We start from the raw sequence: 20,214 nt of genomic DNA on the forward strand, positions 1-20,214 counted from the left end.
ACTAAACCTCTGAAAATTCCCTCCAACATAAAAGCAATAAGAAAACTGACAAAAATGGACAGGATCAACATTTCCAAAACTCTAGATTAAACAAAAATGTATAGCAATGCAGAGAGTCTTTATTCAAGGAAAACAATGGAATCTCAGTAAGAATTGCAATGTGTGATGTCTTCACTTGCTCCATTCCCAGTTCCTATTCTCTAACCCCCATAGTAAGTTTTAAAATGAACAGTCCTCAATCTTCGTGAAAACGAGGAGTGTGGCAGCTACTGGAGGGGCCATAATGCTCTGTGACTGTATTAGAGATCCTTCCACATCTCATCCCAGAGCGTGGTCATTATTTAGCCTGTCTAGACACCCCACTCATTAGCCTATCTCTATTTCAGCTGACTCATAACTCGCCCAGTGCAAAGTCTTTACCCTAGGATATTTGTTAAAAAATATTAGAGGTAATTGATTCACTTTGTGATTATGTGATGGAGAGGATGACAGTGGGGAAAATAATAGGCTGACCAAAAAGCTTCAAAGGAAAAGTTAAGGAATGAGATGCTCATAGGGCTTTGAAAAGCTCTGTCATATTGCTGGGAATCTAGATGGTCACATACCTATGAAGGGATGTGTACATGCCCAGAGCTGTGCATGTGTTCAGGAAAGACTTGACGAGGCTGAACTTGAGGCTCTGCACCAGCAAGAATTGAAAGCTAAGGAAGAGTTGTCAACTGCCCAGCTGAGTGTTCAAGGTGGGCCTAAACACACACACACACACACACACACACACACACACACACACACACACACACACACACAATCCCTTGTCAAAGACTAGGAAAACTCTCTCCAATTATTAGCTGACAACTAAGCTAACTGAGCAGAGGTTTCAGAGGGTACATAAGCTAAAGAAAACAGTCATTTCACAATTAGGTCAGAAGATATACCAAACAAACAAATAGCAACAAAAAGCAACAACAACAAAGCCTGGAGAGGGAAGATAATTTGATTCTCAGAGTTGCCAAAATATATTTGGGTTATTGTCTGGCCTCTGCTATCATCAAACAGGGTGAACATCTTTGTATGGACATCAGGCGTTCTTATGCAATTGTTAAGAGTGGAATTTATGAATCAGAAAATACTTAATTTTTTTGAAGAATTAATAAATTATATGGTTCAAAACTCTAAGAATACAAAGTGGCCCAGTGCAAAGTCGGCCTCTTACCCTGTTCCCAATTCTGGTCTCTTATCTACCAGGTAACCACAATCACGAAATCTTGCATATCTTTCCGGATATCTTGTAATGCACGAACAGCATTTTTTATATTCTTTTCTCCTTTTCTTTTCCCACAGCTAGTGGCACTTTTATATGTTCTGTTCTGCATCATGCCTTTTTAACTTAACATTATATCTTAGAAGTATTCCTATTACTATACATAAAAGTGTCTTCGCTCATTTTTAAGGCTGCTTAGTATTTCATTTGATAGAGGTATCACAATTTAGTCAGACTTCTAATGATAGACATTTGTGGCGTTTCCAGTATTTTGCTATTTAAACAATATTTCAGTTAATAATTTTGCACCTATCGTTTCGCATATGTACAATATATCCGTTAGGGGAATTTCTGGAAATGGGATTGCTGAGTCTAAGGGGATATGCATTTGCAATTGATCAGCATTGCCAAATTACACTTTCACCAGCAGTTTACGAAAGCTCCTGTTTTCCTATTGCTTGGCCAACGGTGTTAGATTTGGAATCTTTCGCCATCTGAAAAATTGTACATTATTTCATATTTATCCTGTGCGTGAAATTGAGCATCTTTTCAGACATTTAAGAGTTACTTGTGTTGTCAACAACCTTTGATGGTATGGCTGGGTAGGTTGGTCTCGCCACGGAGGAGCCGGCTCCGCTCGCGTCACCTTGGACGCCCTCCCGGCCGCCCGGCCCCGCCCCTGGCTGCGCAGCCCCGCCCCGCTACGTAGCTCGTTACGTGACGTCGGGGCGGTGCAGAGAAGGTTCAGTGACTGCCATTGCTCCTGGCTGGGCTGTCGTTTTTTGCTCACAGACGACTTCAGCCAAATGAAGCCCCCTGCATAGTGGTGGCGGGGACCTAAGGGAAGGTGCCGACGAAGCCCGCACGCCGTCCCCAGTTGTACTTTGCGACCCAGTATCGGCTCTCGGAGGCCGCCTTGTTGCTAGGCAGCCGCGTCTGGGCGCGGGAGGCGAGGTGGGCAATGGACCAGTACTGCATCCTAGGCCGCATCGGGGAGGGTGCACATGGCATCGTCTTCAAGGCCAAGCACGTGGAGGTGAGCGGGGTCCGCGAGGGCCGCCTGGGTCTTCCTCCTTTGGGTTCTATTCATTTCTGTCTATGAGATGTACCCGTTTTCACTTTTACCCTTTAAGGGATGAGATGGGGGGCGTCCAGGTTGCGGCCAGCTGCCTACCACCAGAAATGCCCCTAGGGGCGTGGCTTGGATGCTTCTGAGCTATTTGCCCGGCGCTGCGACTGTTGGCCTTGATTTCCCTCCAGAACGGGGCTGAGGGACGCTTTCCGCTCTCACGAGGGCCTCAGGCTTCTGCATCCCACCCAGATGGCACTTTTCTTGTCCTGTCGTCCCCTTTCCCAGCCAGGGATAGGGTAGCAGGGTCTGTGTACTGCCCCTCACAGACTGGAGAGATCGTTGCTCTCAAGAAGGTGGCTCTGCGGCGGCTGGAGGATGGCATCCCCAACCAGGCCCTGAGGGAGATCAAGGCCCTGCAGGAGATCGAGGACAATCAGTATGTAAGTGGGGCTGGGGTTCTGAGATGCCTTGTCCTGCCCTCCTTCACTCACTTCCACTCTGGGGAGCCCACACCCACTCTGCTCCCTCTTCTCCTTCCTCACCCCTCACTTACTCCCGTTCTTATCTACATATTCATTCTTACCCAGTTACTTCATTTCTCATTCATTCACTCTTCTTGTTCACCCACTTCTTCCTGTACTCATTCATTCATTTAATTCATTCAGTAACTTATGCCTTATTTCTCAAAATGTTCAGTGATTTTTATTGGTAACAATAACTGCCACCTATTGAGCTGATATGTTCTGCAGGCTGGGTTAACTGCTTTACGTACATTGTCCTGAGTTTTTTCTGCTACTCTGCAAAACAGGTGAGCAGGCTCAGCCACCACCTCATGGTACTCAGCTTGTTCATGGAGGCCTTGGCTAAGGTCTGATTGAAGAGTGAGGATGTTTTAACCTTAGGGCCTCCTGTAAGCCCTACCCTGCGTTGGGCTCTGGCAACAGGGAGAGAAACTGGCCCTCACCTGGCTCTTCAGAACTTAAGTGTGGTAGGGGAGATGGACAGAAGCTACAGGATCCAGCTGGGTGGTTTGTCCTGTGATAGAATTGGGAGAGGCTGTGGGCCCGTGAGGAAGGACACCTTACATTCCAGCCTCATTCTTTTCATGGTTCTTTCTCTTGTCCTCAGGGTCTTGTGCTTGCTGTCCCCCTGCTCAGAGCTCCTTCCTAGCTCCCTGCTGACCCCATCCCATCTGTTCTTTTCTATCCTCATTAGAACCTGGATGTATCCTGTAGGTTTGTTCACTCATTTGTCAGTAGTCTGTCCCCCTGTGCTGTGAGCTCCTTAAAGTCCTTCAAGACCCACCAGCCCCTGCACTTGCTCACTGCTGTGCAGCCCAACTTTTGTGATTCTGTGGGCCCTCAGAAAGTACATGTGACATGTCTCCACCTGCCCCAGTGCTGGGGAGTTGTGATCTCCCTTGTCTTCTCTCCATGCTGCAACTTAATGACTCTAGAGGAAAGGGGAGGAGGCTTAATGCTTGTGTGTGTGTGTGTGTGCGTGTCTATTTTCAGGTGATTTTCTAGTTTGTGGGCTAGGTGGGAGACCAGACACTGCCCTAAGAGGCCTTCTTTAGACCTCTTTTTCCCTGAGTGTGAGTGGAGTGTTAGAGTGGGGTCCTGCCTTCTCGCAGGAGAAGGGAGCAATAAGATCCCACCCAACTCCTTGGTTCTGAGCTCCAATCTCATGTCATCTCCTCTGTCTGCCTTATCCTGTGCTGGGACAAGGGCTGGGGGCTCAGAGAGAGTCTGAGCCATATGAGTCTGGGGGCTGACAGGAGGCCCTGCCTACAGGTGGTGCAGCTGAAGGCTGTGTTCCCACATGGGGCAGGCTTCGTGCTGGCCTTCGAGTTTATGCTGTCAGATCTGGCTGAGGTGGTGCGCCACGCCCAGAGGCCACTGGCCCAGGCACAAGTCAAGAGCTACCTGCAGATGCTGCTTAAAGGCGTCGCCTTCTGCCATGCCAACAACATCGTGCATCGGGTCAGTCACAGCATGGGCAGAGCAGGGTCTGGGGGACAACTGGGCTGGGAGTGGGCCAGCCATTGAAGAAGACATGGTCAGAGGGGCAGGGCCTATATGGGTCAGGGCCAGGGGCTGGTCTTGCACAGGGTGGGGACCTGGTCTGATCTAGCTGCTCAGCCTTCCAAGCGCTTCTCTCCCAAGGTCTTCTGGGGCACTGGAGGAGCTGATGCCTCCTTTGGTGCCCTTAGGACCTGAAACCAGCCAACCTGCTCATCAGTGCCTCGGGCCAGCTCAAGATAGCAGACTTTGGCCTGGCCCGGGTCTTTTCTCCAGATGGCAGCCGCCTCTACACGCACCAGGTGGCCACCAGGTAGGGAGGGCCAATTCCCAGGCAGGACCTGGCAGTGGATGGGTCCAACCTTCCCATTGGGGAAGAGATGCTAATGGATTTTCTGTCCAGACATCACTCATGAAGCTAGTATGGAGGCCGGGGTGACCTTCTAGGGCAGCCTGCTGTTGATGACCTTGGTGTGACTGCCTGCTCTCCTTTCATAGGTGGTACCGAGCCCCCGAGCTCCTGTACGGTGCCCGCCAGTATGACCAGGGCGTGGACCTGTGGTGAGACTCCTGTAGGCTGGGCAAAGGGGAATGTGGGTCATGGGGTCACCTTTTCCTCCTGGGTATTGAGGTCTAAAAGTCTTTTGGGGGTGTTTTCCTGATGCGAATTCTAGGTTGCCTTGGAGTATCTTCCCTAGTTGGGGTGTCTTCCCTAGTTAGGGTATCTCTGAGGAGTTTGGGATCAGTGTTCCTCTCCATGAGATTTGGGTGGGATCAGAGTGGTTGTCTCAAGTGAGGAGGTTCTGGGCTGGGGTGGGAAGGTGGTCTGAGGTGTGGAGTGTCTAAGCTGCTACAGGGGTCATAATTCAGGATATAATGTCTCTGAGCTACCCAGAGTCTCAGGTTCCTGGATATGAAGGCTCTAAACCTTTATTTGAGTAGGTTGGTTCGTACATGCCTAAGAATTTGAGATTTTTGGAGGTCTGCCCCTGAATGTGAGGAGGTGGTTGTGTGTCCCAGAGTTTGAGACTTTGAGAAGCCTCAAAACTGCTGAGGGGTTGCTGTGTGTTCCTGAGTTGAGGCTTGAGAGATTCTTGGAAAGGGGGATATGCTCTGTGTTCTAGGCTTGAGGATTTTGATTGGTGATCTGTATTATTGTTCGTGAAGCCTCTAGGCTACTTTATGGGTACCTTGACTCCAGTGTGAGTGGTGGGAGCTTGTGTGAGGAGATCTGTGTCCTGGCAGGGAGTGATGGAGCTGGTATGAGTAAACCGGACACACATAAAGTGTCCGTGGTGTGAGGCAATGGAGCTGGTGTGGGGAGATCTGTGTCCATGGTGTGCAGTCTCTGAGCTATTTGGGTTCTGTATCTGCAGGGCCGTGGGCTGTATCCTGGGGGAGCTGTTGAATGGGTCCCCGCTGTTCCCAGGGGAGAACGACATCGAACAGCTTTGCTGTGTGCTTCGCATCTTAGGCACTCCCAGCCCTCAAGTCTGGCCGGTTTGCAGGGCCCTATGGTGGGGAGGGCTGGGGGCAGGTGTCCTCTGTTTCCCTCAACAGCTGATGACTCCCCTTTTTTGCACCTTCTCTCTCATGGTCCCATGTCTTCTTGAAATCCCAGACCACTGGCCCAGCTTAAGGGCTAACTACAGAGGGAAATGGCAAGCAGTGCTGGCCCTGAGGCGCCCCCTTTTCCTCAGGAGATCATGGAGCTGCCGGACTACAACAAGATCTCCTTCAAGGAGCAAGCACCTGTGCCCCTGGGGGAGGTGCTGCCTGATGCCTCTCCCCAGGCCTTGGACCTGCTGGGGCAGTTCCTTCTCTACCCTCCACGCCAGCGCATTTCGGCCTCCCAGGTAGAGTGACCCCCATTGCCCTGATCCTCCTTACTCATGCCCATGTGACCCAGGAGGTCAAGATCTCTTAGAACCTGTGATGGGGGATGAGGAGCCAGTATATCTTCCTTGAGCAGGCCCCAGAGGGGCTGTGGGCAGGAAGGGGTGGCCCATTAGAAAGGCATGCCCATCTCACAGAAGAGCACACCTGTGGTTACTGGTGACTCGCACCTTCATCCCTTCATTCCTTCAGCAGGTACTTAGCATTGGCACATGTTGGGCACTGTCTTGGGCCCTGGCCCAGAGTGAACATGTGGACCCAGGGTCCCCTCCATGTCCTAGAGTCTGTGCACTTCTGTCCCTGGGCCTCGCTGACTCACTTCTCCTGCCTCTGCTCAAGTGCCACCTCCCAGGGAATCTCCTCTCACAAATCTTTAGGTCTGCCGCCTCTCCAGCACTAGTCATCTGACATACTATCTTACTTTTTAATCTTGCTTATTGCCCCCCCAATCCCAGATACATCGACCGCATCCCCAGCCTCTGGAGTAGTGCTCAGACAGTAAGCACTCCGAGATGTGAGTCAGCTGAGCTGATAAGCAGATAAGCAGTCTCCCCCTCAAGGAAGCAAGTTAAGGCTGGGACCCATAGGTGACTGGTTTCCTACTGCTGTCCTTTGCTTGCCACCCTCAGGCCCTCCTGCACCAGTACTTCTTCACGGCTCCCCTGCCTGCCCACCCTTCGGAGCTACCGATTCCCCATCGCCCAGGGGGACCGGCCCCCAAGGCCCACCCAGGGCCCCCCCACGTTCATGACTTCCACGTGGACCGGCCCCTCGAGGAGTCGCTGTTGAATCCGGAGCTGATTCGGCCCTTCATCCCAGAGGGCTGAGATGCTGGACCAGGCCTCACCATTCCGTCCCCAAGGCCACTTGGGTTTCTTGTTCCTCTGCTCCAGCCTGACTCTACCTACCATGGCCTCCCCATGGCCACACTACAGCCACCCTGGGCTCACTCCATACCTGGTCCTGTCCCAGCCAGGTGATAAGGACATCCAGCCCCAGCAGTGAAGGAGACCCGTGGCTGTGCCCTCAGCCTCCCATCTGTGTGCTGCTGACTTACCCATCAGAAAGACACAGTGAGCCCGCTGCTGTATCTGCCATGGTGCTGCTTCTCCAGGTGCTGCCTTCCTGGTCAAGGATGGTCCTGGTAGAGCCATCTGTAGGAACACAGAGTAAGATGTCCTCATGTTGGAAATGCAAGTGGGAAGGGACATTTGGTTTGCTTTTATTCTCAGAGACATTAAATGCTAGTTCAGTTTTGAAGTTTATTATAAAAACTCCAAGTAGTCTGCCTGGTGTCTGCGCCTCTTCCATTCCTATTGAGGGAAGTGGCTGAGGTGGCATCATCTCCTGGCCCTTGGTTCTCTGTGGTCACTGGGAAAGTGGCCCCATTCACAGCCACTCTAGTCCTGGGGGCTTCCTAAGAGCTTTGTATGACAGAGCTTCCATTAGGAGGTGAGGTAGCAGAAGTCAAGGCCCAGGGATGGCTCAGGTTGCAGACTTAATACCTTAATCTGGTTTATAAATAGCTCCACTCTCAGGAGTAGGGTGAGCCAGGACCAGATGTGCCACCCCCTTATGCAGAGATACTAAGCAGATAAGGAGACAGGCATTCCTGGAACTGATTTGTTAATTCAGTAAATCTCAATACAATTCCATCCCGCTCTTGTTTTTCTTATTTAATAATTCGATAAGACAATTGTAAAATATGTATGAAAATGAAAGGGTTGTGAGGAGAAACAGGAGGCAGAAACAGAAGAAGAGAAAAATGATGAAAGGATTTACCCTATCAGATACCAAGACTTATTGGGCTGTAATAATTGAGAGTAGTGTTGGTTCAGGGATAGATAAAAACAGACTAGAGAAATTTATTCTTAGTAATCTATATTCTTAAAATATTCATTTTGTGCTCCATCTGGGCACTGAGGAAAAGAGGTGACTAACCCTGCCACAGTCACTGCTTTTAGAGGGAATACAAAACACAGTAAACTCTAGTCGCTTTCAGGAAAAGTCTGACTGTCTCATGCCTTTAAAGAAATTTCTGGGATCTGGCCTCTGCCTGTTTCTCCAGCCACATCTGTAAGTTCTAGTCTAGCTCAATTTCTGGTAGCTCTCACCTCCACATAATGGGAGCCTGTACTCACACTCTTGATCACTGACCCTCAACCAAACCTACTCACACAAGACCCTAAAACTTACCCTGCCCTGACCTTAAGCTTTACACTGAACCTGACCCTTACTCATCACCCCAACCCTGACAGATGTACTCACTTAATTCTTTGCTAGACACTTACCCACCCATACCTGACCTTATTCTTGGCATCAACCCTGACCCTCGCCATAACTCTGACTCCACTTGACCTAGAACTTAACCTTGTCTATGAACTTGGGCATCACTGTCACCTTAATACTGGTCCTCTAATTAACATTCATACTTTTATGCTCATCATGACCTTGATGCTGACCATTAACGTGACTGTCACGCTTATCTTGACCTGGACTTACCCTTGACAATGACAGTTTGTCATGCTGGTCATGACACAGAGCACTCATGAATGATACACTCACCACCCTTAATCTGATTCTGACTCTCAACTTCACTCTGCCTGTAAACTGAATCTTCACCTTAACAAGGACCATCATATTGACCTACCCTGACCCCGAACTTGACTTGAACCTGACCTTGAGCTACACCATACACTCGAGCTGAAACTAATCTACACCCCAAACCTGACCATAACCCTGATCCTGCCACCTTGACCTAGACCTCAATTTCACCTCTACCTTAATCCTCATCCTAATTCTGACTCTTGAACAGAACCTAGACTCACTTGGCTGTTGTCAATGACTCACCCTAATCCCATCGTGACCTTGAACCTGAAATCACACTTCACACTGACATTGACCTTCGCCATTATGGGGACCCTCATCCTCAGCCTGGTCATCACCCACATCTTGACCTTGAACCTGACCTTGACTATAAACCTAACTGACTCTCTGTGGTAGGTGGAATAATGCCTGCCCCCAAATATGTCCATGTTCTAACCTATGAAAATGTCATCTTAGCAAAAAGGACTTTGCAGATGTAATTAAGACTACAAACCTTGAGATGAAAAGAGTATCATGGATTATCCAGGTGGGTGTGCGTACAAGAAGGTAGAGTAGGGAAGGCTTGACTTTTTTCCAGCAGCAATGGAAAACGAATCCCACCTTTTAATTGACCTTGACAATATCATGTTCATTCTGACCTGAAAACAGACTTGAACCTGACACTGACCCTATCCTCACATTGATCTGAACCCTGAACCTGACACCCTAATCTTTAACATCAACTTCACCCTGACCTTCACTCTGAATCCTACACAGAATTGGACATTCACTGTCAACCTGAGTCCAACTCTCAAACTTACCTCACCCTGACCTTCATCCTCACTTTGATTTTCTAATGGATCCTGACCCTGATCCTGTCCTTGATTATGACTCTCACACTTATCTTGAACTTGATCTTATCCATAACCCTTGCTCTAAAATTTCCCTTACACGAATTTGGACCTTGAACCTGATTCTGACACTCACCACAGCACTGACCTCTGTCTCATCCTGACTCTTAACCTGGTACAGAATTTTACTTTGAAATGGACACTCACTCTTACTCTGATTCTGACCCTTATCACTCTGTCCCTGACCTTACCCTCATCTTGTGACTCTGACCCTCTCTAACCTTGAACTTGTTCATGACCTTCACCCTTATACTAACTGACCTGAACTTAGCCAGGGGCAGGACCAAGTCTAGAGTGAGGTCCAGGATCAGAGCCCAAGGCTAGCATGAGGATCAAGTTAGTGGTCATGGGTAGAGAGGCACCAGGTTTAGTTAGAGCCAGGGCAAAGTTCAGGATGAGGGTGTGTCAGGGTCTGGGGTTAGGTGAGTGTAGGAATGAGTGTAGGCATGGATAACAGATGCTAGTAAGGATTAGAGTGATGGTCAGGGTGAGGTTGAGGGACAGCGTCAGGATAAGGGCACATGGTCAGGGTGAAGGCCAAGCGTGAACCAGATGAGAGGTCTAAGTCAAAGGCCAGGTTTAGAGAGGGGCGTATGTATTGTCAAGGGTGAGGTAAAGGGGCAACATCAAGCACCACGGCAAGGGTTTAGGAGGTGCTGGTTTGGGGCCACTATAAAGTCCAGCGTGAGGGTCAGTGCAAGGGCAAAGGCCAGGGCGAGGGTGCACGTCAGTATAAAGGGATGGGTGAGTGTCGGGTCAAGGGTCAGGGCAAAAGCGAGGTCCAAGGGTGAAGTCAGGCAAATCGAAGGCTAGGGAGAAGCGAGGCTGGTGGGCTATTGAATGGGGCGGAAGCGCAGCGGGAAGAGCCGGCCAAACGCTGCGGCTGGGGAGGGGATTGGGCTACCAGCGCGGATGCGCGGTGGGCTGGACGAGGATTGATTGAGCGGGGACGAAATGCAACGGACTGGACGGATTTTGCCTGCAGAGCGGAAGCGCGGTGGGCTGGGCGGGGATAAGCCTGCGGGGCGGAAGCGCTGAGGATTGGTCAAGGATTGGCCTGAGGGGCAGAAGCACGGTGAAGGCGTGGCAGAGCTGGAGCTGTGGACGTGATGGAGCCGCAGCTGGGTCTGCACGAGCTTCTGCATGTCTTCTCCTTCCTGGAGGCCCGAGACCTTCTCTGCGCCGCCCAGGTGGACAAGGTAGCATACCCCAGCGAGAGGCAGGGCAGGGTTCTTGGGCACTGGGTTTCGAAGTCTGGGCCTTCTACCCCGGACTTCAGTTTCCCTATCTGGGAGCGAGTGTTCGGCGGCCCTGAATCCATGACCGGCAGAGGGCGCTAGTGGCCTCTGGAGGGTTACTCTAAACCCCATCCCCACTCTTGGCGCCCTGCCATCAGGGTTACCCTCTAAGGTTGGCTTAGGGCTCTGTTTTCTTTCTCTTCCCACTGCTGGAATATTCTGGCATTTTCCTCCTGGGGCCTGCCTGGAAAGCCACGCCCCCAGTTCGCCCCTAGAGTGGCGACCTCCTGCGGGCTCAGGGCTGTTCCTTCCGAGCCGCTTGCACCTTTGTCCTGGCTCTGCAAAGTGCCTGTTGAGTGCGTTAGTCTCATCTGCACTTCATCCCTTGTTACAGATGCACTAATCTTTTCCTTCCTAGGACTCAGCACAACTGTAAATAGGTGATTGTCTGTAGGATGAATTTAATGTCTGCTTTTCCTTGCTAGACTCATTCCTATCAGGGTTTTTTGTCTTACATCATACTGATTCTAGCACCCTGTATGTGACTTGACATTTAGTGTACTCTAAATATTTGTTGAGTAAATAGATTTCTTTACTTTTAGTATACTTTTTTAAAGTCATTTTTCAAAAACATTAATAAATCCTTAACTGAATTCTATAATTATAATTTTAAATGTGTCAAGTGAAATGCCAGCTTTTCATCCCCATTTTTACCAATAGGGAAAGTGAGTTTCTCAGTGAGTGCATTGTCCAAGACCACCAAGGTATTAGGGCTGGAATTGGATCGTTGGTTGTTTTCACAACAGCAGCAGGCTGGGGATAGCATAGGGGCAGAGTTTGAAAGGGAGGTGCCTTTATACCCTTTGATAGCACCAACTTCTCCAGGTCTTAGCTTCCCATTAGGTAAAATGAGGTTAGTAATCTCTGCCTGTTGGTGTATAGTTAAGGCCAGGATCTAACAGAGGGACCCTTAAAGGTGGGTAGCATTTATTTTGTAGGTTATATTACATGTTATAACTTTATATGTGGGAAGTAAAATCTCAGTTGAGTTTTGAACTGGGAACTATAGAAAAGGGAAATGAATAAATTTTCTTGCCTGGCTTGATTTTGCAAAATACAAACATTCCATTCCTATCAGCCAAAAAGACTTCATAAGGGCTGAGAAAATTTGATCTAGAAGGTGAGCAAGGGCTATGGAAGTGGGGCCTTGGGCTCAACAGACAATGGTTGTTGGATTTGTCAGAGGCTGGAAAACCACATTTCTAGGATGGGGCCCTTAGTGGGGCTGGGCCACAGAAAGCTCCAGGTTAGTTCCCACTGAAGCTGTATAGGCTCTGGAGTCCAAGGTGGCCCAGGTGGAGAGGCCAAGAAGTTCCAGGATGCAGGAGCCACCTGAGCCTCTTCTACATACTTATACAGAGGGCAGTTTGTAGAGCAGGGCCTGCATAGTGTCCTCCCCTAGGCAGCTGTTCCCTTGTACCATCTTGGCATCTCTAGGACATCCCCTGGGCCAGTGCCTTAATTTACTCCATTGAAGCAGCCTTCTTATGGGACCTGTTGCTCTGCCCTCATTTTCAATCCTTCCTTCTCACAGCAGCCAGAGCTATTTTACTAAAACACAGTTTGACCCACCACTCTTCCATTCACAATTCTCAAGTAGCTTCTCACTGTTTTTGCTATTACAACTTCTGGGAATTGGTATAAGCCAATCTCCAGCTCCTTTTCCCAGAACTTATGTTCTAATTAAGTGAATTACTCACCATCTTTTTCATTCTTCTGAATCTTTGCCCAGGCAGTTCTGTGTCTCCCTGGAATGCTTCAGCCATTCTTTTAAGGTACAATGACCCATCCTTTGGGACTTGATCAGTAATCACTTCTGAGCCTCTTGGCTCCATTAAGTTGGTCATTCGCTCCTTTCTCACTCGTTGTGTGGTGGTTTTTATTTGAATGTGTCTCTAATTCCCCAGAGTAAGTTTTTTTGAGTGTGGCGCTGACTCTGATTTAGCCCCCTCCACAGGGCCTGGCAGGCTAGGTACGACTAACTGTATGTTTACTGACCAGATACTCTCTTCTCTCCCCTGTTGTTCTAGGTCTGGAATGAGGTTTCAAGAACCAAGGAATTGTGGAGGTGAGTGAAGGAAGAGCCAAATATGGTCAGAAGAATGTCCCGCAAAGGAGAGATATGTGCACTGGATAAGTTTTTTGAGTACTCACTGGCTCTGTTGAGAAGGGACAATCAACAGCCTCTACCAGCAGAAAACTGCTCCCTTGTTGAGGACATAAGACTCTTTTTATAGTATACTGAAATATAAGATTTTTTATTAATGGAGGGGGAAGTTGATATAAGGCAGGGGTACCAAACTCAGGGGCAAAAATGTATAGCAAATGAACACAACTGGCTGACAGAAGACAAGTCAGACATGTAAACCACTTTTATTTTAATTCAACACTGGTGTAACAACATAGTTAAATAAGCATGTGTGATACTAGAACTTAAAAATAAAATTCAAAAAATTAAAGTTGAAAATAAATATTTTAATCATCAAATCATTAAATTTTTCTTTCCTTTTTATTTCTGCTTTGGAACCTGACATTTTTTCTTTTACCTCAAGATATAAGTGTCAGATTTTCTACCTCTTGCTGAGTATAGGACACTATAGCCTTGACTGTCATCTAAGAGTTGTACTTAGTTTTAGTCTCTCACGATGAAAAACAGCTGTTCACACTTGGAAGTCCTTCCCAACATGGAGGGCATCTCGGCTTCATGGTTGTTATTTTTAGGATAACTGTACATTAAGATATTTTAGAATTCTGGAATACCAGTCTCGCCATACTTAGTTTCAGTATCCTAGGAGAGTTGTGTTTGTTGCTTTTCATTCACTTTTTATTGCCAATAATGTTAATTAGAAAAATGATGTCACTCTCTTCAGTCACTTTTTAAGTAAGAGAACTTTTATTGGTTTTGTCTTTATCTCACCAATTTGAGGAATATACTCTAGATATAACATTCAGTTCTGGAAATCAGTTTATCTGTAGGTAAATAGACAAGATTGTCCTGCCAAATGTGATTCTCAAAGACATTGTGTTACTAGGAATAAGTGAATTGACTTTTAGATTAGTGTAATTATTTGTGGAAGCCCTTGAAGAGCAATGTTCACCTGTTAAAATGGGTAGGATACCAGCCCCAAACTGTAATCTTTGTTCTCATCTTTGCTGACAAGCTGGGGTAGGAATTTCCATTTGTGTGACATGAGTAAGTATATTTCTGTAAGCAGTTTAAAAAAACTCTTCAGCAGCTTTTCACCTAATCTCCATAGGTATATCATATGTTACTGTTGTGCCTCTGTCTGCAAACCAAGTCACAGTCAGTTTTTGGTTCATTATTATTTCATAATATTTGGTGCTAAACTTTTTTGCATAAAGCTATTCCTTGGGATGGTATCCTTGACCTATGCTCTTATAAAAACACTGGGCTTATTATGTTTTTGAGGCTGGGACAGCAGCATTCCAGGAGCATGATCACATGCATGTATCATGCCTATCATGGTACCAGGCATATAGAAATTGTTATGGATACAGTGAATGAACATGGTTAACTGATCATGTATGTTAAACCTGTGCTCTACAATTTTAATCAAAAATGCTGCAAGTGACTTATTTAAATGCTTCATCACATTTTAAATTCTGCCATTTCTGTAACATACTAAGCTAGCTTTTTGGTTAGTAAAATTGTAAATATTTGCTTTTGTTTAAGATATATAATTTCTGTTGTGTACAATAGATTGTTTTGTTATTAATTGCTATCTGAAAGGTTTTGGTGCCATGATATTTTTTTACTTGCTGTATCATTGTATTTAAGAGGCATATCACATATTTTATTCATTCATACATTAACCTTGTTTACAGTCTCCTTTTTTTTTTTTTTTTTTTTGGTAAATTTTTTTTTTTTTTTTTTTTTTTTGGTTAAATCATTTGCTTTTCTTATTTCTTCTGAATATTGGTCATGGGTCCTACTTATGGTTTATGTATAATGGCCTTAATTATGTAGAAATAGACTTCATTTCCACAAAGAAATGTGCCATCTCCCCTTTTTCTTAAACCACATGATCTTCTTGGTCTAGCTTTTATTTTCACACTGTTTAGATTGAGATATGAATAACAAGAAATTTCCCTTTCCTCTTATTTCAACTAAAAGAACATTAACAACATACAGAAATGATGATGTGAGGCAGTTAACAGTTAGCCTCAGAATCCAGGAGATAAAAGGGATGGCGAAGACCACGGTGGAGCTTAGAGCTCATTCTTTAAAGGGTACAGCTCTGTGCAGCTCCAGACAAATTTTGCCAGGTGGGACTTTGGGCTCAGTATAGCTAGACCTTACGCTTTTACCTGATTTTGATGTGAAGTCTCCTGATTTATATGTGTTGGCAGCTAATTCACATGCAGGCCAAACAATATAATCTGGCGTCCCATTCTGCCCACAAGCTGCCAGTATACTACTTCTGGACCAGAGTTTTGGCAAGCACAGAAAAACCTTTATCCAACACAAGCACTGAATCTTTCTCAGTGTGTTAGAACAAGGGTCCCCATCCCCAGGGCTGCGGACTGGTACTTGTTTGTGGCCTGTTAGGAACCATGCCGCACAGCAGGAGGTGAGCAGCTGGCAGCAAGCAAAGCTTCATCTATATTTGCAGCCGCTCCCCAGTGCTGGCATCACCACCTCAGCTCTACTTCAGATCATCATACATTAGATTCTCATAGTAGTACCAGTCCCTGGTGCCAAAATTTTGAGGACCGCTGTGTTAGAAGGTTCTTGATGCCTAGCACAGAGCATGGCACATATATGTCAATGAGGGGGAAGACTGAGATTAGAAAACCTTCAAAGTCTCACTACCACAGAATTGTCTTTACTGGACCGGTCTGGTGTTTCTTGGAAGACCCCACATGCTGGCTCTCTTTATTTTCCCTGACTTGGAGTTCACCCAGTGTGAAAAGGCTTTGGGGCATTTGTCAAAACAATTATAAACAACTGATTAACTTTGTGGCTGTCAGAGCTGATGGATGACAGTTATAGAAACAGTAGGCTAGCCAAAAAAACTTCAAATGAAAAGACAGGAATGTGATATCTTTAGGGGTTTTGGAAAGCCCCAACCTATTCCTAGAAATCTAGAAGGCCATGCGTGCATGCAGGGCTTTGCACTAAGGAAAGACCTAAGAGGGCTCTAAACTCTCACTTCTGGCTGACTTTGAGGTTCTGTGCAAGCAGGAAGTGAAGGCTAAGGCGCAGTAGTCAACTGCCTGACTGAGTGTTGAACACATGCCCCAACATGCACACAGAGCTTTGGCAATGACTAGACTTAGTAGTTCTAGATGTTTAGGAAATTTCTATCCAGGTGTTAGCATTAATTTAACTGAGCAGAGGCTTTAGTGGCCAGACATAACAAAGAATACAGACTTTTCAGAATTAGTTTATAAATGTCACTAAACAAACAACAAACATCAACAACAACAAAGCTGGGGTGGGGGGAATCAGATTTCCAGAGTTCCACATTATGTGGAACTTTATATAAGCAAAGACTTTAAATCAGCTATTTTAAGTACAGTTGACTCTTGAACAACTATACTTAAAATAGCTGATTTAAAGGGGTTTAGGGCACTAACTCCCCTGCACAATCAAAGACCATATATAACTCTTTGACTCTCCCAAAACTTAAATTTTAATAACCTGTTGATAAGAAGCCTTAACAATAACATAAACAACCAATTAACATTTTGTATGTTAATTGAATATGTATTACATACTCTATTGTTACAATAAAATAAGCTAGAGAAAAGAAAACTATAAGGAAAATACATTGACAGTACTGTACGTATTTTTTGAAAAATAATCCACTTATAAGTGGACCTGTGCAGTTCAAACCCATATTATTCGAGGGTCAACTGTATGTACAAAGAACTAAAAGAAACCATGTGAAAAGAACTAAAGGAAAGTAGAAGGACAATGTCTCATTCAATAGAAAATAATCAAGAGAAATTATAAAAAACTAAATAGGAATTATGGAGTAGAAAAGTACGATATCAAATTAAAAATTCAAGTGCAGATTTGAGCAGGCAGAAGAAAGAATCAGTGAACTTGAAGTTAGGTCAATTGAGATCCAGTCTAAGGAACAGAATGAATATAAAGATGAAGAAATATGCATAGTGCCTAAGAGACCTGTGGACACGATCAAGCATACCAACAATGCATAATAGGAGTCTCAGAAAGGGGAAGGGGAGAAGGAAGAAAGTATTTAAAGAAGTAATGGCTGAAAACTTACTCAATTTGATAGAAAATGTTAATTTACACATCCAAAAACTCAATGAGTACAAGTAGGATAAACGCAAAGAGTTTCACATTGAGACACATTATAATCAAATTTGAAAGCCAAAATCAGAAAGAGAAACGTGAAAGCATTAAGAGGAAACAATTCATCATATACAAGGGAACCCCAATGAAATTAATGGTTGATTTCTCATAAAAAACTTGGAGCCCAGAAAGTAGTGGGATGACATATTGAAAGTATTGAGAAAAAAATGTCGCTCAGAATTCTAGTCTAGCAAAATGAAGGAGACAGTTACGACATTTCCACATTAACAAAAGCTCAGAGAATTTGTTGCTGGTAGACCTTGCCCTGCAAGAAATGCTAAAAGGAATCTTTCAGCCTAAGGACATTAGACAAGAACTTGAATCCACGTGAAGAAATAGCACCATAAAGTGATTATATACGCATATATAAAAGGCAGTATGAAGTGTATTTTTTGTTTGTGACTCTTTTTCTCCTATGTGAGTTAAAAGACAACTTTTATTGCATAAAGCAATAACTATAAATCTCTGTTAGGTACATAATGTTTAAAGATTTAATTTGTATGACAATAACAGCATGAATGAGGGGGCAGGAAATGGAGCTATATAGGAGCAAAGTTTTTGAATACCATTGAAATTAATAGATATTAATCAAAACTAGATCGTCGTAAATTAAGATTTTAATAGTAATCCCCTAGGCAACCATTAAGAACTCAAAAAATAAGGTATGAGAAATGACAATGGATTAAAATAGGTACTACAAAGTATTTAATACAAAAGAAGGCAGTGATAGAAGAAGAGCGGGGAAAAGACATAGAAATATAGAAAAAAGCAAAATGACATATGTAAATCCTAACTTATCAGTAGTTATATTGAATATATATGGATTAAACACTCCAGTAAAAAGGCAGAAGTTTGGCAGAAGGGGTTAAAAATACCCACCTTTATGTCTATAATAGACATATGTCTATAATAGACACACTTTAGACTCAAAGACTCAAGCTTAAAAGAATGGAAACAGATATACCATGCAAACAGTAACCAAAAGAGAGCTGGAATGGCCAAGCTAATATTAGACAAAATAGACCTTAAGACAGAAGGTGCTACTACAGACAAAAAAGGATATTTTAAACAAACAGCTTAATCCATCAAAATCTAAAAATTGTAAACATATATGCACCTAATAACTGAGCATCAAAATACATGAAGGGCTGACAGAACTGAAGGGAGAAATAGACAATTCAGCAGTAAGAGCTGGGTACTTTAAAACTGCAGACACTTTAATTCCAGTTGCATGACCAGGGCTTCATAACCTTGGGTGAGCTGTTTACCTCTCTCTGCCTCTCTGTCCTCGTATAGGATGGGGATCAGACCTACTTCACAGGGTTGTTATTGCAGATTGACTGGATACACAAAAAGCACTTATACCTGACGTGGTGAGTACTAGCTCGGTGTCTTCTCAATCATTTCCCCCATTTAACAGCAGAGGAAATCGAGGCCTGTGTAGGCAAAGTGAAGTGTCTAAGCTAATAGGTGGTGAAACCGAGAATCAAAGCTAGGCCTATTGATACCACAGTACCTTCTAATGACTGCTCTGTCCTGCTTGGGACTGCGGGTCTGTTTTTTAGGCAGCTTTGTCTGAGACGCTGGTCCTCCTGTAAAGACTCCCAGATGACCCTAGGCACACAAACATGGAAACAGTACTATCTCTGCCGATCGGAGCTGGAGTTCCGAATGGAATCCGGACGGCCAGAGAAGGATTTCATCTGCAAAGCCATTGCTGGGCACAAAGGTATGGAGTGGGGAGTGTGGTAGCTGGACGCTTTCCCACTGCTCACTCTCCTGGTGGAGTCTCATGGGATTTTGTGTTTCAGCCAGTGAGTTGGGAAATGCCACTTGACAGGTACATACCATTCTGGGTTCTACATCTGTGTTATGTCATTTGCTCGTCACTGTAATTCTATGAGGAAGGGATCATTACATCTATTTCATGGTTATGTGGCTGGTAGGTTGTGGGCAGTCCTGGGCATGAAATGCAAGTCGTAAATTTAAAGCCTTAGCCCTTGCTGTCCACTGCTGTCCTCAAGCCAGCACCTATTTTACTGCTGAAAGAGAAAGAGGAGTGATTGTCTCACCTCCCCTACACCAGGTTCAGTGTTCACATTTAAGGCATCCAAGTGTGCATTGAAAGTCTTATTCTCTTTTAGGAGAGATAGATGAGCTGGCCTACATCTCAACCAACGAGTACCGCTTTGATGGGCAGGAGAAGTCTGTGGTGTGCACTGTGTCCTCAGATGGCACCGTGCGTGCCTGGGATCTGCAAGAGGTGAGCAGCCCGGAGGAGGACAGGATGAGTACTGACCTCGGTTTTATTTAACCATGACAGAGAGGAGTGGGAGCCCCATTGTACAGATGAGAAATCTGAGTTGCAAGAGGTTCAGTCCCCATGCTAGGTCACACTTGAAATGTGAGTTGACTGATTGCAAATGACATGCTCCTAACTTCTGCTGTGCAGTGCCCAGTGGAGGCTGTTTGCTTCAGGCTATGGCAGCTGCCATGCTCAGTTCTGTCCACATTGGAGCTGACGGCAGCCCCCTGAATGGTTGTGCCCAGGGAATTGCAGCTTGTAGTCACTCCTACGTGCAAACTAAGTGTTAAACCTTGATAACTTTATTAGTATTTTACATGTTGTTGGCACTCATAGCTAAAATCTTTCCTGTCCATTTTCTCATTTGATTCTCACAACAGCTAAGCAGACTTCTCATTATTATTACTATTATCCTAATTTTATACAAGTATAGACTGAGCCTAGGAGAGGAGGGTATCTCTGAGTTTGTTGTCCACCCTGAAAATCCAGGGTTCCGCCTGGCTCACACATAGACAAAA

The 20,214-nt window shown here is 45.5% G+C and overlaps 1 protein-coding gene across 6 annotated transcripts in view; it reads left to right on the plus strand.

The window, feature by feature from the left end:
- Window positions 1–1,984: 1,984 nt before the first annotated feature.
- Window positions 1,985–20,214, plus strand: part of CDK20 (cyclin dependent kinase 20) — a 39,799-nt gene continuing 21,569 nt past the window's right edge. For 3 of the 6 annotated variants that reach the window (XM_023537945.1, XM_023537947.1, XM_023537946.1), the window contains exons 1-10: window positions 1,985–2,297; window positions 2,660–2,773; window positions 4,127–4,315; window positions 4,546–4,667; window positions 4,853–4,915; window positions 5,731–5,854; window positions 6,055–6,210; window positions 13,076–13,113; window positions 18,957–19,120; window positions 19,536–19,654. In XM_023537945.1, the coding sequence (XP_023393713.1) occupies window positions 2,223–2,297; window positions 2,660–2,773; window positions 4,127–4,315; window positions 4,546–4,667; window positions 4,853–4,915; window positions 5,731–5,854; window positions 6,055–6,210; window positions 13,076–13,113; window positions 18,957–19,120; window positions 19,536–19,654 (1,164 nt within the window). In that variant the 5' untranslated portion in view covers window positions 1,985–2,222. Of the gene's footprint in view, window positions 2,298–2,659; window positions 2,774–4,126; window positions 4,316–4,545; window positions 4,668–4,852; window positions 4,916–5,730; window positions 5,855–6,054; window positions 6,211–6,879; window positions 7,906–13,075; window positions 13,536–18,956; window positions 19,121–19,535; window positions 19,655–20,214 lie in introns of those variants that run through there. The other 3 variants (XR_002783319.1, XM_023537948.1, XM_011372380.2) reach the window with 3 other exon arrangements.

The sequence above is a fragment of the Pteropus vampyrus genome, unplaced genomic scaffold, assembly GCF_000151845.1.
Source record: "Pteropus vampyrus isolate Shadow unplaced genomic scaffold, Pvam_2.0 Scaffold205, whole genome shotgun sequence".
NCBI classification, from domain to species: domain Eukaryota; kingdom Metazoa; phylum Chordata; class Mammalia; order Chiroptera; family Pteropodidae; genus Pteropus; species Pteropus vampyrus.